The sequence below is a fragment of the Aythya marila genome (assembly GCF_965140915.1).
Source record: "Aythya marila genome assembly, chromosome: Z".
NCBI lineage: Eukaryota > Metazoa > Chordata > Aves > Anseriformes > Anatidae > Aythya > Aythya marila.
Window position 1 is genome coordinate 50,771,036 of NC_139080.1, and position 13,631 is coordinate 50,784,666.

Genomic DNA, 13,631 nt, shown 5'->3' on the forward strand with positions numbered 1-13,631 from the left:
CATTTATGCAGGTTGAGTGAGACAATGGGATGTACATTGCTCTGCCGATCTTTCTGACATCACAGTAGGGTTGCACATTGTCTTATTTGATACTGGAAGAAGATAAACCTCAAGTATATTTTTAATTATCAAAACCTTTAATTATCATCGCTTCAAAAAAAATATTTATTTGAAAAATCACATGGAATTTATGGGGAAATCAGCCACAGCATCCTAACACAGGTGCAATAGAGACAGTTGCACCTTCAGCATCTTTTGTGTTGGAGCATCCTCTGGCAGGGTGAAAACTGACTTCAGATCTTTGTCAGCGTAGACTTAATATGTCCTCCTCAAAATTCTTTGGACTTACATCCACTGTGCTATTTTTCCTGTTTGAACAGAATAAAGTTCCAGGTAGTGGAACTATGAGTGGCAGATACTACTTTCCAGCATTTGGGTTCTAGATTTCTGTGCATTAGGTTGTTTGTCTAACAATGCTGGTGTATGAAATGGAGTTTTGAGGCATCAGTAATAATAATAAGCTGCTTACTATATTTGAGCCTTCAAGTGAGGTGGTGGAGGCTGAGATGATTTATTTTCAGATCTCTTCATTAATATTTGCTAAATCATACCTGTGAAAGAGTGTAAAGTCCTTATGATGGGCAAAATTGCTTTAAGAGGAAGTGAAACAGGTTTCCCAGATACTAGGATTTGTTCTTTAATTAATGGGGGTGGGACACGTCATAACAAATCTTTTACTCACTTCTCTTGTGATTCAGACTGATCAACAGCTTAATGTTTCCAGTATTGTACTTTTAGTCATAGAAGTATCAATATTCCAAGTAGATTATAGTTAAAAATTCTTCCGTATCTAGTTACGATTATATGAAGTTCTGATTAAATAAAAATAAAGAGACTTCACAATTCCTTTCTGCTAATTTTTCTAGCACTCAGACATGAAATACAGGATTTATCATAATATATAGCTCCAATACTGCAGACTATGTCCTTTCAGCCTTCTGGAGGGCTTTATGTAGGTGCAAGAAACTGACTGCACCTGCAGTAGTACTGTTGGGCTTTACACGTAAACAATCTTTTGGTCTTTGGAGCTTCAAGTTAACATCTCAGTCTGTGAAAAGAAACTTAATGTTTTCATATTCTTCCAGATAACTTGCAACACACATTCCAGCATGTCTGGATACCTTTTTCCTTTCCTTTTTCCCTCTGTCACTTTTTTTACTTTTAGTTATCTGAGAAGACATAAGAAATTCATGGGCAGCAGTTTTTAGTTAACACGATGTGAAATTGTGGAGGCTAAAAGCATGACAAAATTCATATAGAAATATAATTCCTATATGTTTGTCAAAATATTTTAACTTTTTATTGTAAATGACAACAAATAGTAGGTGTTAAATGCTGTGTTTCAAGTCTTCAGTTAGTGGGTGTTAGGCACCAGGAGGAAACTTAATGTGGTAGGCAGATTATCCCATGTCAATTTACGTTAGGTTTTTTACACCTTCACCTGAATCATCTGGTTCTGGCCAGAGGTACAGGAAGAAAACCAAAGTAGATTACTATTGGACCATATCCAACACTTGGATTCCTATATTTCTAATTCCTGTAGGAGTCTCTCTGTCAAATAGGTTTTTAAAAATTACAACTAGAGTTAGAATTAACTTTTTTTTTTTTTTTTTTTTTTTTTTTTTTTTCCCAGAAGAAGCTAATGAAAAAGATCTCAAGAACCCTGATAGTTGAACTGCCCCATGTAGTCTGTGTGAATACAGAATACACATTTCTACGAGAGACTAGATGTGCTGTAGTACAGTGAAATTTAGAAGTCCAGTATGTTGTTTTCAGTTGCTTTGATTTTTTTTTCTAATTATTTTTTTTTAATATATTGATGCCAAGAAAAAGTGCTTCTTATTAAATTTAATGATATTAACAGTTTTGATTGTTGATAAGGGTTGTCATTCTTCAAGTCATGGTGCATAACAAATACAGTTTTCTGAGGTTAAAAAAATGCGTAACACATATGTGCTGAAAATCGCTTTCTTTCACCAAGGCAGTTACCCTTTCTAAGCAACAAATGATTTGTAACATATGTTCTAACATATGTTCTTTCTGGCAAAATTATTCCAGCAGCAATGCTGGGGAAGGAGCAAATGAAGAAATGCCAAATAATAAGACAAGAAAAACAATATGGAAAAGATGATTGATTCATAAACTCAGGGATTTTAAGGTCAGATGAACCATTAAAAAAATCTAGTCTGATTGTTTAAAAATGACCACAGAATATCACACAGTAAATAGTGAATCAAATCCATGTCTTCATTTGAAACTAAAAATTATCGTCAGACTCGCACCTAATCTTAATATATTTATTTCACTTAAATAAAAATATACTATGTGACATTATTCTGACTCTTTGCATAGTATTTCTAGTTTTCCAGCACCCCTTTTGAAATGCAGCTGCCATATCTGTGCAAAGAACTACTATTGATTACTTATTGTGTTCTTTCCCAGTTTCTGTCTCGTAATGGGTGTGCTTCTGGATTACTGCTTTTGTACCTGATGTCACATAAGCCACATATTCACTTAGGAGCTCAGGATCTGTTGTCTGTATGTCATTATCTTGAAATATCATTTGGGATCTCACTATTTTGGGTTGAATTTATTTTCACGTGTAAAACTACTTGGAAGTTCAATGACAGTTTCATTTGTTCTTCTAAAGTTAGTAGTCAGATTTTTAGATGCCATCCTGCAGATTTACACTGATAGAACTTGCTTGGTTATACAACTTGAACATTAGGATTTATGCATTCTCTGTTTATTAAGGCACAGTTTGGCACATATATGTAGGTTTACAGAGTATATGCTTCCTACACACTTGGGCAGTCCCTTGCACTACTGGGCACCTTACTTTTGATAATTATGTTTTATTATAAACCCTTAATTTTATGCTAGTGGCTTGTAAATGGTTTTTCCAGGTTTACAGACATCTCTTTAGTCTTTTTCAGCTTCACATTTTTGAAAATCTTACTCTTGAGGAGTCTAAAATCAATCTGAATTTTCAGGAAAGATTCAATCTTTCTGACTGATCTGACTGTAGTCATCTATTGGGCAAAAATTCTGCAATGTGCAAGTTACAGACCAACAGTCAGCTCTCAATACTTAGAGTAGACCATGAACTTTCCCAGAATCTGCCTGTTACTTGTATTTCAGTCATTAATGAGAAAATGAAATGACTGAAATATGTTAAGCATTTGTATTACTACCATATTAGTAGCGTATATAACTTATTTGACATTAGAACGGGAGTCTGCTCATTGAACACTTAGTGGTAAAAGCTTTTTCTGTGCATATAAAGCTCATTACTTTCTCTGTGTGATACAGGGAATGCTTTTACAGATGATATTAGGCAATAAATTATCATACAGCCAATTGCTAAAGAGCACAGTAATGTTTGTTTTCCAAGAATGAAATAGTGTTGTCATTGAATTCAATAGCCAAATTCCCATTTGCTTTCACCAGGGCTAGGATTTAATTCAATTTATTTCAGTTCTTAAATTCTGAACAGTTCTGTTTTTCTTCTGATTGTAGACTGACCTTTGCTGATGATTTGCAGGTTAAATGTGGTCTATCACATATTTCCCTCAATTTTTGTGATACCTGAGTAAACTTTATATGAAACAGCTATACAGTCATAATCTGTGATGGAGTCTTTTTCTTACACTTACTCCTAAATTGAATTCCAGCCAAGATTACAATGAGTTTGTAGAATTAAATGTTTGATAGATGGAATTTGTATTTCAAATATTTGTCATTCACATATATTGCTTGATGAAATTCAAGCTGAAGATGGCAGATGTCTGTCTTCTGCTATCAGACATCAGTGTTTGTATTTCATGTCAGAAGTTCAGCTATCTCTGATTTAGCAGGATGTTGGAGTTAATTAAACTGAGGCTATTGAGAAGCTGCTTGTCTTCCAGTATGTTGGATGAAAGATCACTGAAAATCTTTTTAATGGATAGGATTTTCTTTCTGTAATATTTTATGATATTTACTTATGCAATATTTTATTTAAAGTACTATTTTGGTGGCTTGATGGACACAGGGGTAGCTCAAATGCATAACTCTGAAGACAATATATCAATGAAAGTCAAGAAACATTAAATTAACGTTCTTTACAGAGTATTTAAGATCTTTTAATCTCCTTGTTTTGTTAGGCATTTTTCTTATTTATATTTACATGCATGCATAACTTTGTTTATGTGAAGAGTCCTGTTGAAATTAGCTTCAAACGCATTGAAAAAGCTGTATGCAGAAGTATTTCCCAAATGCATATCTGAATGAGCTTTTTCAAAGACAGGGAAAAGATCATTTATTTTTCTTTGAGCTAGAATCACAGAATCATAGAATCTCCTGAGTTACAAGCGACCCACAGCGATCACTGAGTTCAACACCTGGGTTTGCACAGGACCACCCAAAAAATCAGACCATATGTCTAAGAGTGTTGTCCAAACGCTTCTTGAACTCCGGCAGGCTCAGTGCTGTGACCACTGGGGAGCCTGTCCCAGTGCCTGACCACCCTCTGGGTGCAGAACCTTTCTCTAAACCCCATCCTGACCCTCCCCTGTCCCAGCTCCATGCTGTTCCCTCCTGTCCTGTTGCTGTCCCCAGAGAATGGGACATTTGGGAAGACCATTTCATTTGGGAATTAAGCCATTTGGGAAGACCATTTTTTCCTGTTGTAAAGATGTCAAAGCCTTGATTTTTATTCTTCAGGGTAAAAGTATCAAATTCTAGAAGGCGTCAATTGTCCTATTTGTAGCTTGCTTGTAAGCCCAGTTACAAACTAGTGAAAGGCAGAAGGTCTAAGTGATTTACACATTAACACACTGCAATCTATTTTCAGGAGGAAAAAAATAGGCGAATAGGACAGGATAACAATAAGAACAGCCGCAACCCCACTGTTATGCCTTTATTCACGTGACTGAGTCTGAGTGGAAGCTTTGCACTTTCTTCTTTCCCCCTGCCCCACCTCTTAAAGTTTCCATAAGGATATGAAATCTGGCGCAGAGCAACCATCTGTTTCTCATTTGTTCCTAGGGAATTTGAACTAATTGTTGTTCCCCGTTTGCCTTGCCTCATAAGGTCAAGAAATCTTTCTTTTTACAGGTTGAACCCTAATAAGTTAACCATTTATGGGAATTCAACTAGGAATATATTTTCATATAGTTTGTATGCTGTATTAAGTGCACCGAATATAACACATACACAGCACATGTAACATGAGCATATGGCTCATGTTACTCCTCTGAAAATAAATAATGGTGTACCAATTAGTCCTCCGTAGGTAGCACTACTTTGCACTAAGTATTCCAGCAGGAATGTGGATTCTGTGGAAAGTATCAGGCATGGCTCTGATCAAAGTGGAGTGAACAAATGTGTGGCTTTTGTGTTCTGGATCTCCTTCCCATGAATCATCATGAATTTTCTTAGGAACAAGATATACAGTTCCCAGTCCTTAATTGCTTTATCTGCTCTCTGGTTCATTTGTTCATTTGTGTGTTTGTTTTTAAGACTCTTTTTTATTGATTTTACTGGATACATTGTCAATGCACTGGTCAGTTTTGGGGTCTAGCTACCTTTCATTACTTGCATCTGTGAGAAGGAAAAGAATTGAAAGATAAGATAATCTTGCAAAAATAATTACATTCAGTGGAAAGTGTTGTGCTACTTTTGTAAGCATTAAAATAACTTAAATTGCTGAGTCCTCCTACCATTTTCTTAGTACAGGTGTCTAATGGATTAAAAACAGATTCCTGTTTTATTGAGTCTAATATTTCTAATATTGAGTCTAATAATAATACAGTGATCTTTCCTCTTTTCCAGATTACAGAACAGGCCCATGTTTCACACAAGTTAACAACCAGATGTGTCAGGGCCAGCTAACTGGAATCGTTTGCACGAAAACCCTCTGTTGTGCAACCATTGGGCGTGCATGGGGTCACCCCTGTGAAATGTGCCCTGCCCAACCTCAGCCGTGTCGTCGTGGTTTCATCCCTAATATTCGCACTGGAGCATGTCAAGGTAAGTCTTCTGGTTTAAATTGTGCATGACTGTATGACTATATTCATATGGAATGCATTGCATCCATTTAAAACAAGATCACAGTTTTCCCTGTGTGTTCTGTACCTCAATTTTGATAAAATTCTGATAGCTTCACAGCTTCCAGAGTTTAGCTAGTGTACTTATAGAACAAATCTCAAATGCCTGGAAAAAATGAGTGCCAATCAAGAAGCTGTAAATATAGAGCATGAAAAGGTCAGAATGTCTGTTGAGCACAACCATCAGCTACTGCAGTAGTGCACCAATTAGGTAACAGGAATGTGTTGTTCTGGCCCTTAACTAATATGTATGTCATTCATTCTTCTGAAAAATTGACTGTTTCTTGCTATTGAGTAGTTTCCTTTTTGAAAGGGATTGGCAGTTATTATATAGACATTTTTTAATCTCAGTATTTATATAAAACACATGGTGAACCTCCTATTGGATAACTCTGTGTGGAATTATATGTGGTGCCTAAAGGAAAGATAGGGAGGGTCTCTAGTACTAGTAAGGAAAGGCTGCAGTACTCTATTTCTAGGTTCATAAAATGCAGTCTAAGAATGGGCAAACTTGAAAGATAGGTACCTGAAAGAGGTACCTGTTTTGCTGTTTAGTTACATTTTCGAACAAACTGTGTAAAGAATGCAGTAACAAAGGATAGTAGATCTTCTGAAGTGAATATTTTTCTGTTATAGTTTGGTGCACATGGTCTGTTGATAGATTTAATTGTCTTAGAACCTTTCCAAGGAACAATGGAAGCCAGGCAGAAACCAGAATCAATTTCCATTTTGTATAATTTGGACCTAAGACACCAGCAATAAGTTTCTTGATTCAGTTGTCAGGCCTCAGGATATTTTTATGAATGTTTTGTCTATTAACAGCTCAGAGTAAGTTTAGCATTAGGGCTGAAATATCATGTTGTAAATCAACATGGTTTCTCTGAGTTCTGATTATAACTCATATAAAGAAATAAAGTAATGAAGAGAACAAAATCCTGTTTAATCAATCAGCCCCTACTCAGTCTGGGAATAAACCAGCAGTGGTTCAAATAATTTTGGATGACACATTTTTTTTTGTTTTCTCATTTCAATAAGTGTCTGTGTACTGGTCTGCCTCTGTATATCCATATGTTATGTCTTAAAAAACCTGTGTGAGAAAGCACATCTGTGATACTGCAGGCATTACATGCATATGTAGATTTCTGTGGTATAGCTGAGATAATTTTTAGTAAAGTGATGAAGTTGAATAGAACTATCTGCTCTAAATATTTATGTAGATGAGTCCTTGTAATGCTAGAATACATTCTACTTTAATTTGCTATTTAAAAAACAGCAAAAAGAACATAATACCAGGATTTGTTTGTGTGTACGTGTTAGCAAGAATTTCTGTTAGAAAATTCAGAAAAACGTCCTGATTCAGGCACATTCTAATGCTCAAGGTAGTATAAAAGATTTCAGGAAAATTGGAATTTTGCTGCTACAAGAAAGGGTAGATAATATCCTTTTATCACTCTTATTTCATTATTTCTTATCTTTCAGTGTCTGTTTCCCCTTCCCCTCAGCTCTCTACCCACCATACCCCCCTCCTGCCATTGTGTATTGAAACATTAATTTTAGTGTTCCTTTCCCCTGTGCTGCCTCATGGCTTATTGGCTAAAAGCTGCACAAATTTAGTAAGATCAGCTGTTTGGCTGGATTTCTACTTCAGGGCTCCTGCATAAGAGTTCTTGGTAAGGGTTCTCTACTAACTTAGATTGAAAAAAATGAGAGAAAATGAAGATACTTTAAAAATTTTATTTCTTTTAACATAAAAAATAGATATAACATAATTTGGGGATTTTTCTTCTTTAGTTTTCATTCTCACAGAGTTATGGTTGACCTGAAACTACACTGGAGGCTACTAGCTCAAATTTAGTTATGTGGAAATTCTCCAGCATTGTCTTAGCCAAGGCATCTATTTTATCTAAAATACTTAGATTAGTTTCAAGCAACAATAGATTTTTTAATTTTTCTTCATTGCAATTGTTTGCTTTTCTGTTTTCTGTGCATACACTGCTTAAAGCATCCAAACTAATGAAAGAGGACAAACATTTGATTGCATTTCTCTGTATATGTCATAAATAGGCCTCTGTCTGCATTTAACAGCTTATGCTATACTCTTCAGCTTGAAATGATTAGTATGTTTTAGACATTCTTTTCATAACAATGTCATAAACAGAAACAGTGTACTGAAGGCGTGCATGTTGGTTGCAATCTCAAAGTCAAACTCCATTGTGTGATGAAAATATTGGCCAGATATAATGAACTCTTAAAACTTCTTGGCCAAACAGAGCCTGGCATAGCTTCTGGGGCTTAATTTAAATTATGTGAGAGACGTCTTTAGCACCCCTGCCCTCAATACTGTGTTTTATTTTTCTGCCAGTTTATTGTGTGTGGCAAATATTTTTAAGTTACGCAGTTAACATCATTGCTGAATTCCACTGGGAAGCATAAAAGCAATGTAGTAGTCTACTTTATGTGATAGATGAACAAAGTTTTAAAAGCCATAATTTTTGCTACATTTTTGGCATATTACTTCTGTATATGAAGATCTGATTGTATTTATGTCAGCAGGAGTCAGTACATGATGTTACAAGATGGCGGTAAGGCACAGATGATTAAAAGTTAAAATTTCTGGGTGGGAGAGGAGAGACAAAAAAAAAATCTTTGTTCTACAAAATCATTATGTTGTCTTCCAAGCTTTTCTTTCAGACTCTGACTCCTGGTAATCCCTGCTGACCTAAGTTCTATGTTTGCAGGCTGGTAGTATGTTATATACTCCATCCTGAATTATCATTCCACACTGCTGCAGGAAGGGACCGGACATAAAACTTGCTATTGTAGAGACTGTTTTCTTTCCAAACTCCTTATTAGGGTGTGTAGTCTGGAGAAATAAGCTACAGGGATTTGCTACAGTTATTTAAGAAAATCTAAAAGGGAGCCTGGACAGGAAGACAAAGAATTTAATCAAAGTAGGAGAAAGAGTGGTAGATCTCTGAGTTATGCATAAATGTAAGTCTCAATAATGATAACAGGCAAGGTTATGCAGAGGTAAACTGCAACAAAGAAAATAAAAGGATCAAAATGGAGCAAATGTGAAATATTAGCAATTCAGGAAACAATTGTTCTCTGCTATCTGAGGAGGCATCATTTAGTTAAATATAGGTTAATATGAGCTAAATGTTAGCCAGCAATGTGTATTTGCAGCCCAGAAAGCCAACTGTATCTTGGGCTGCATCAAAAGCGTGGCCAGCAAGGCGAGGGAGATGATTCTCTCCCTCTACTCTGCTCTTGTGAGACCCCACCTGGAGCACTGCATTCTGCTCTGGGGCCCCCAGCACAAGAAGGACAACGGCCTATTAGAGCAAGACCAGAGGAGGGCCACAAACATGATCAGAGTGCTGGAGAACCTCTCCTACAAAGACAGGCTCAGGGAGTTGGTCTTGTTCAGCCTGGAGAAGAGAAGGCTGTGAGCAGACCTTATAGCAGCTTTCCAGTACCTAAACGGGGCCTATGGGAAAGCTGGGGAGGGACTCTGTCAGGGGATGTGGACAAGGGACAAGGAGCTTTAAACTAAAAGACAGTAGAAACAAGGAGGAAATTCTTTACATTGAGAGTGGTTAGGCACTGCAACATGTTGCTCAGAGAAGTTGTGGATACCCCATTCCTGAAAATGTTTAAGGCCAGGTTGGATGGGACTTTGAGCTACCTGGTCTAGTGGGTGGGAAGTGTCCCTGCCCATGGCATGGGGAGTTAGAACTGGATGGAACCAGAGGTCCCTTCCAACTCAAACCATTCTGTGATTCTATTCAATGATTCTCTGATTCTAAATAGAAAGATTAAATGAGAGTGGTAATAAATGTTTTCATCATGGGTTTTAGAAACAAATATACTGATCTGACTAATGTTGCGTCACCTTTTTAATGTTCTGGTAACATCAGATTTGCAGAGGCTTACATTAAAGGAACACAAACCCCCTCATTATTTAGTAAAACTGTACCTTCAACATACACCAATTGGACCAGATTGACTCAGTCAATAGTTCAAATGTTTGGCTTTTTTTGAAGTGGATGCTCACATCAGCAGGTAGCCCAGCCTGAGAGCTAATGAGTGATTTGAAATCGGTATTACTTGCAAGCCTTAGTATTGGAAAATATATCATAATTGTGGTATGCATTAATTATCATTCTGACAAGATTTGACTAGTAAATATGAAGTTGTTCCTATTCTTCACAGGATGTGCATGTTGCTATCTTACTGTATCTTAAGCTCTTTAGCTGGAAAAAACAGGTGAAAAGTTGGGTGATAAAGCAGCCTTCCTTTGTAGTCAGTTCATTTCATCTCTGTCTTACCCATACATAAGTTAGTATGTAAGTCTTCCTGACTGAATAAGGCTTTTCCAGATTGATTATGTTTGCTTAGTAATGTGCTTGTATAGAACATTATGGTAATATTATTAACATAAACAACTAATGAGAAATTAAAGAAGCAAAACAAGACAAAACATTTTTTTTTTCAGCTGTTTCCGTTTGGCCATTGCTTAAAAATTGGGAATTCAGGCAAGAGGAACTCTATATAATTGCCACTTCTACATGGCCTTAGGAACAGCATAATGGCAGAATACTTGTCTTAGACATTTTCACAGTTCCTCCCTGCATTCCTCAACTGTCCATTTCTGAGCTACACCCTTTGCCTTCTGACAGTTAATTTATTACTATTATTATTATTATTATTATTATTATTATTATTATTATTAGCATTAGCATTAGCATTAGCATTGGAGAGAGAAAAACAGTCCATGGCTGAATAGCTTTTGAAAATACAAAGGTTCTTCTTTCTGTTAGCGTTGCTGGTGTTGTTAAGAATAATTATTCAAGATAATATGAAAAAAAAAAAAATCTGTTCTGTAGCAGTAATATAGTGTACTGAATGTTACAGGCACTGACATAGTACGAAAGTGAGAAGGTAGTTAAATTTCAAATTCGCAGTCAAGAATGATAGATGGTAATTTTTAGATAACTTAGTGTTTGGAATTAATGTCAGATTTATTAATGGTATTAACAGTGTCAACCTAGATCCCATTCTCCTGTCATGAAAATTAGTATTATAAAAAAAATAAATAAGCTTGGTATTACTTCTGTTGTGTTTTCAAATTTGTAGTATTTCTGGTAATTAGAATGTTGTAGAAGAAGAACTAACAGTTTTCCAATGTATTAACAATTATTTTGCTTTTTGGTTCCCACATGCAAAATTAATTGCACAAAAACTCCCCATACATATTTATAGGTAAAAATCAAGAGAAAATGCATAGTTGGGTAATTACTAGTTACTAGTAATTAGTACTAGTAATTACTAATTACTAGTAATTAGTAGTTACTGCTATCTTAAATAAGATGCACTCTCTCCTGAAGTATGGTATAAAAACTGAGAACATTTATATTTCCTGAGCATTATATTTCCTGAGCATTCCATATATTTTCTGAGTAGCAGTCCACTCATAAGGAAGGGAAGCTGAATTTGTCTGGGTATATGTTTACAAGTATTTGTTCAAATCCTGCAGGCAGTTACTATTTACTGAGGAAAGTTTCTGCAAAAGTAAAGAACCCTTTTTTCACTTGCCAGGCGTTGTCAAGTCTATGAACACATGGAAATGTTCTGCCTAATCTTGAACTTCTGTGTACAGAACTGCATCTAAAGAGTTACTCATCTAATTTTGTGTTTATGGCAAAAAGCTTATTGTTTCAATATGGCTGGGGTTTAAAAGTGAGATTGAATATGTAGTTAATAATGATAAAACTTGTGTGGCTTAGTCTTAATTGTCAGAGATATACGAAGTAAATAAAAACATGCTTAATCTCGAATTTGTTGTATTTTGAGAAAAAAGTATTCTTACATCTTCAGATGGCATTTAGGAAGCAGTTCATAAAAGGTGCCCTTTAAGGAAGTTGTTTTCTGCCTTTTCTCAGTTTTAAAACAGTAATGGACTAACATGAGACGGTGATAGACCAAAAAAAAAAAAAAAAAAAAAAAGGCTTCAGACTTGTGTATATATATATTTTTTTTGTATATATATATTATATATATATATTAGACTAACAGTGAAGTTGAGTTACTCATTCTCTTTGCACTTAAATAAAACTTAAAATAGTTAACAACTAAGCCATTCACAAATTAAGCTTGATACTAGCACAGAAAGGTGAGATAGCTGATGTGATTCAAGATTTGCAGGATCTCACCAAACACAATGAGACCATTTGTGTTTTCATCACTGGACAAGCATTACACTGTGTTGCATAATTGGGACTGGCTTTTCAGACTTCAGCAAATCTTGATATTTATTTGTTCTTTTAACACCGTACGAGTAATACTGAAAGAAATAAATGGGATCACTAAATCTTAAAATGTTGTTCTCTTTAAGGTTTCAGTGATACCTTTTCTGGAAATTATTCATTTTCTGCTGTTACTACCATTAATTTATTATTACTTGACGTCTTCGACTTACAAAACTGTGAAAGATAAACAGTGGTTATTTTTAACCACTGATCTGCTGACATGGTTGGATTAATTTAAATAAACATTAATAAATGACAGAAGGCACAGGCATACCCAATGTTTTGAATATATTCTGAGGCTCAAAGGTCAAAAGGCAAACACTATATTAGTTTTACTCAGAACAGAGCTACTGGGTGGGCTGGGTGTGATTAAATAATGAAACTGATATTCTGTCTAGATGTTGCTAAATCACGTCCAGATTCATTACTGTAATTCAGAGTAGAAAAGTTTGCTTTCTGGGTAAACGAGATTGCACCAAGCACGAGTTAATTGAAAGAAAAACGTTTCAAAAAAGTTCATGCCTCCAGTGTAGTCCTTAATCTGTTGCGTTGGGGCTCTGTACTGTGCTAACTATATCAACACCAACTGAGGAACAAAATACAAACTTTTACAGCAAATGTACCTAAAAACAAGTCCAGTTGTTAAAATAAATAAATAAATAAAATGTTGCCTTCTTTCTTTCTTCTTTCTGATTATATCTGCTTGAATGAAAACGCAAGGGAATAGACTGGGAATGGACTTCACTATAGTGAAGGCTATATCTACAGCACAAACTCCAGGAGTAATAAAAACTGGAGAATCACTATACTCCACTAATTTAGGTGTAATTTCAGCATCTCCTGAGAGCTTCCAGATAATGAACATCCTCTGAAACAGAATACTGCATTCTGCTATCAATACGTTTCTGTGGAGAAAATAGAAATATCAGTTGATTTTTACCTCTTCTGTAAATGGCAAATAGTTTAACAAGGAAGATTACCTAAATCTTTTTCACAAAAGAGGTTCTGCAAGCTTTGGAACAAAATTTGCAAGCCTTCTCTCCTCTATGAACATTTGGATGCACGTGAAATTTTGCTGTGAGGGAATTAGTTCAAATGATTAATTCTGAAGTCTCATAGCATAGCTTAATGAAATTTTGAAATAGCTAGAGCTAGTTAGAAGCTAAATTTT

General features: G+C 35.5%; 1 protein-coding gene across 4 annotated transcripts in view; it reads left to right on the forward strand.

The window, feature by feature from the left end:
* FBN2 (fibrillin 2) overlaps positions 1–13,631 on the forward strand; it is a 202,977-nt gene that overhangs the window by 36,913 nt on the left and 152,433 nt on the right. For all 4 annotated transcript variants that reach the window (XM_082783017.1, XM_082783018.1, XM_082783020.1 and 1 more), the window contains exon 6: positions 5,875–6,072. In XM_082783017.1, the coding sequence (XP_082639143.1) occupies positions 5,875–6,072 (198 nt within the window). The remainder of the gene's footprint in view (positions 1–5,874; positions 6,073–13,631) is intronic.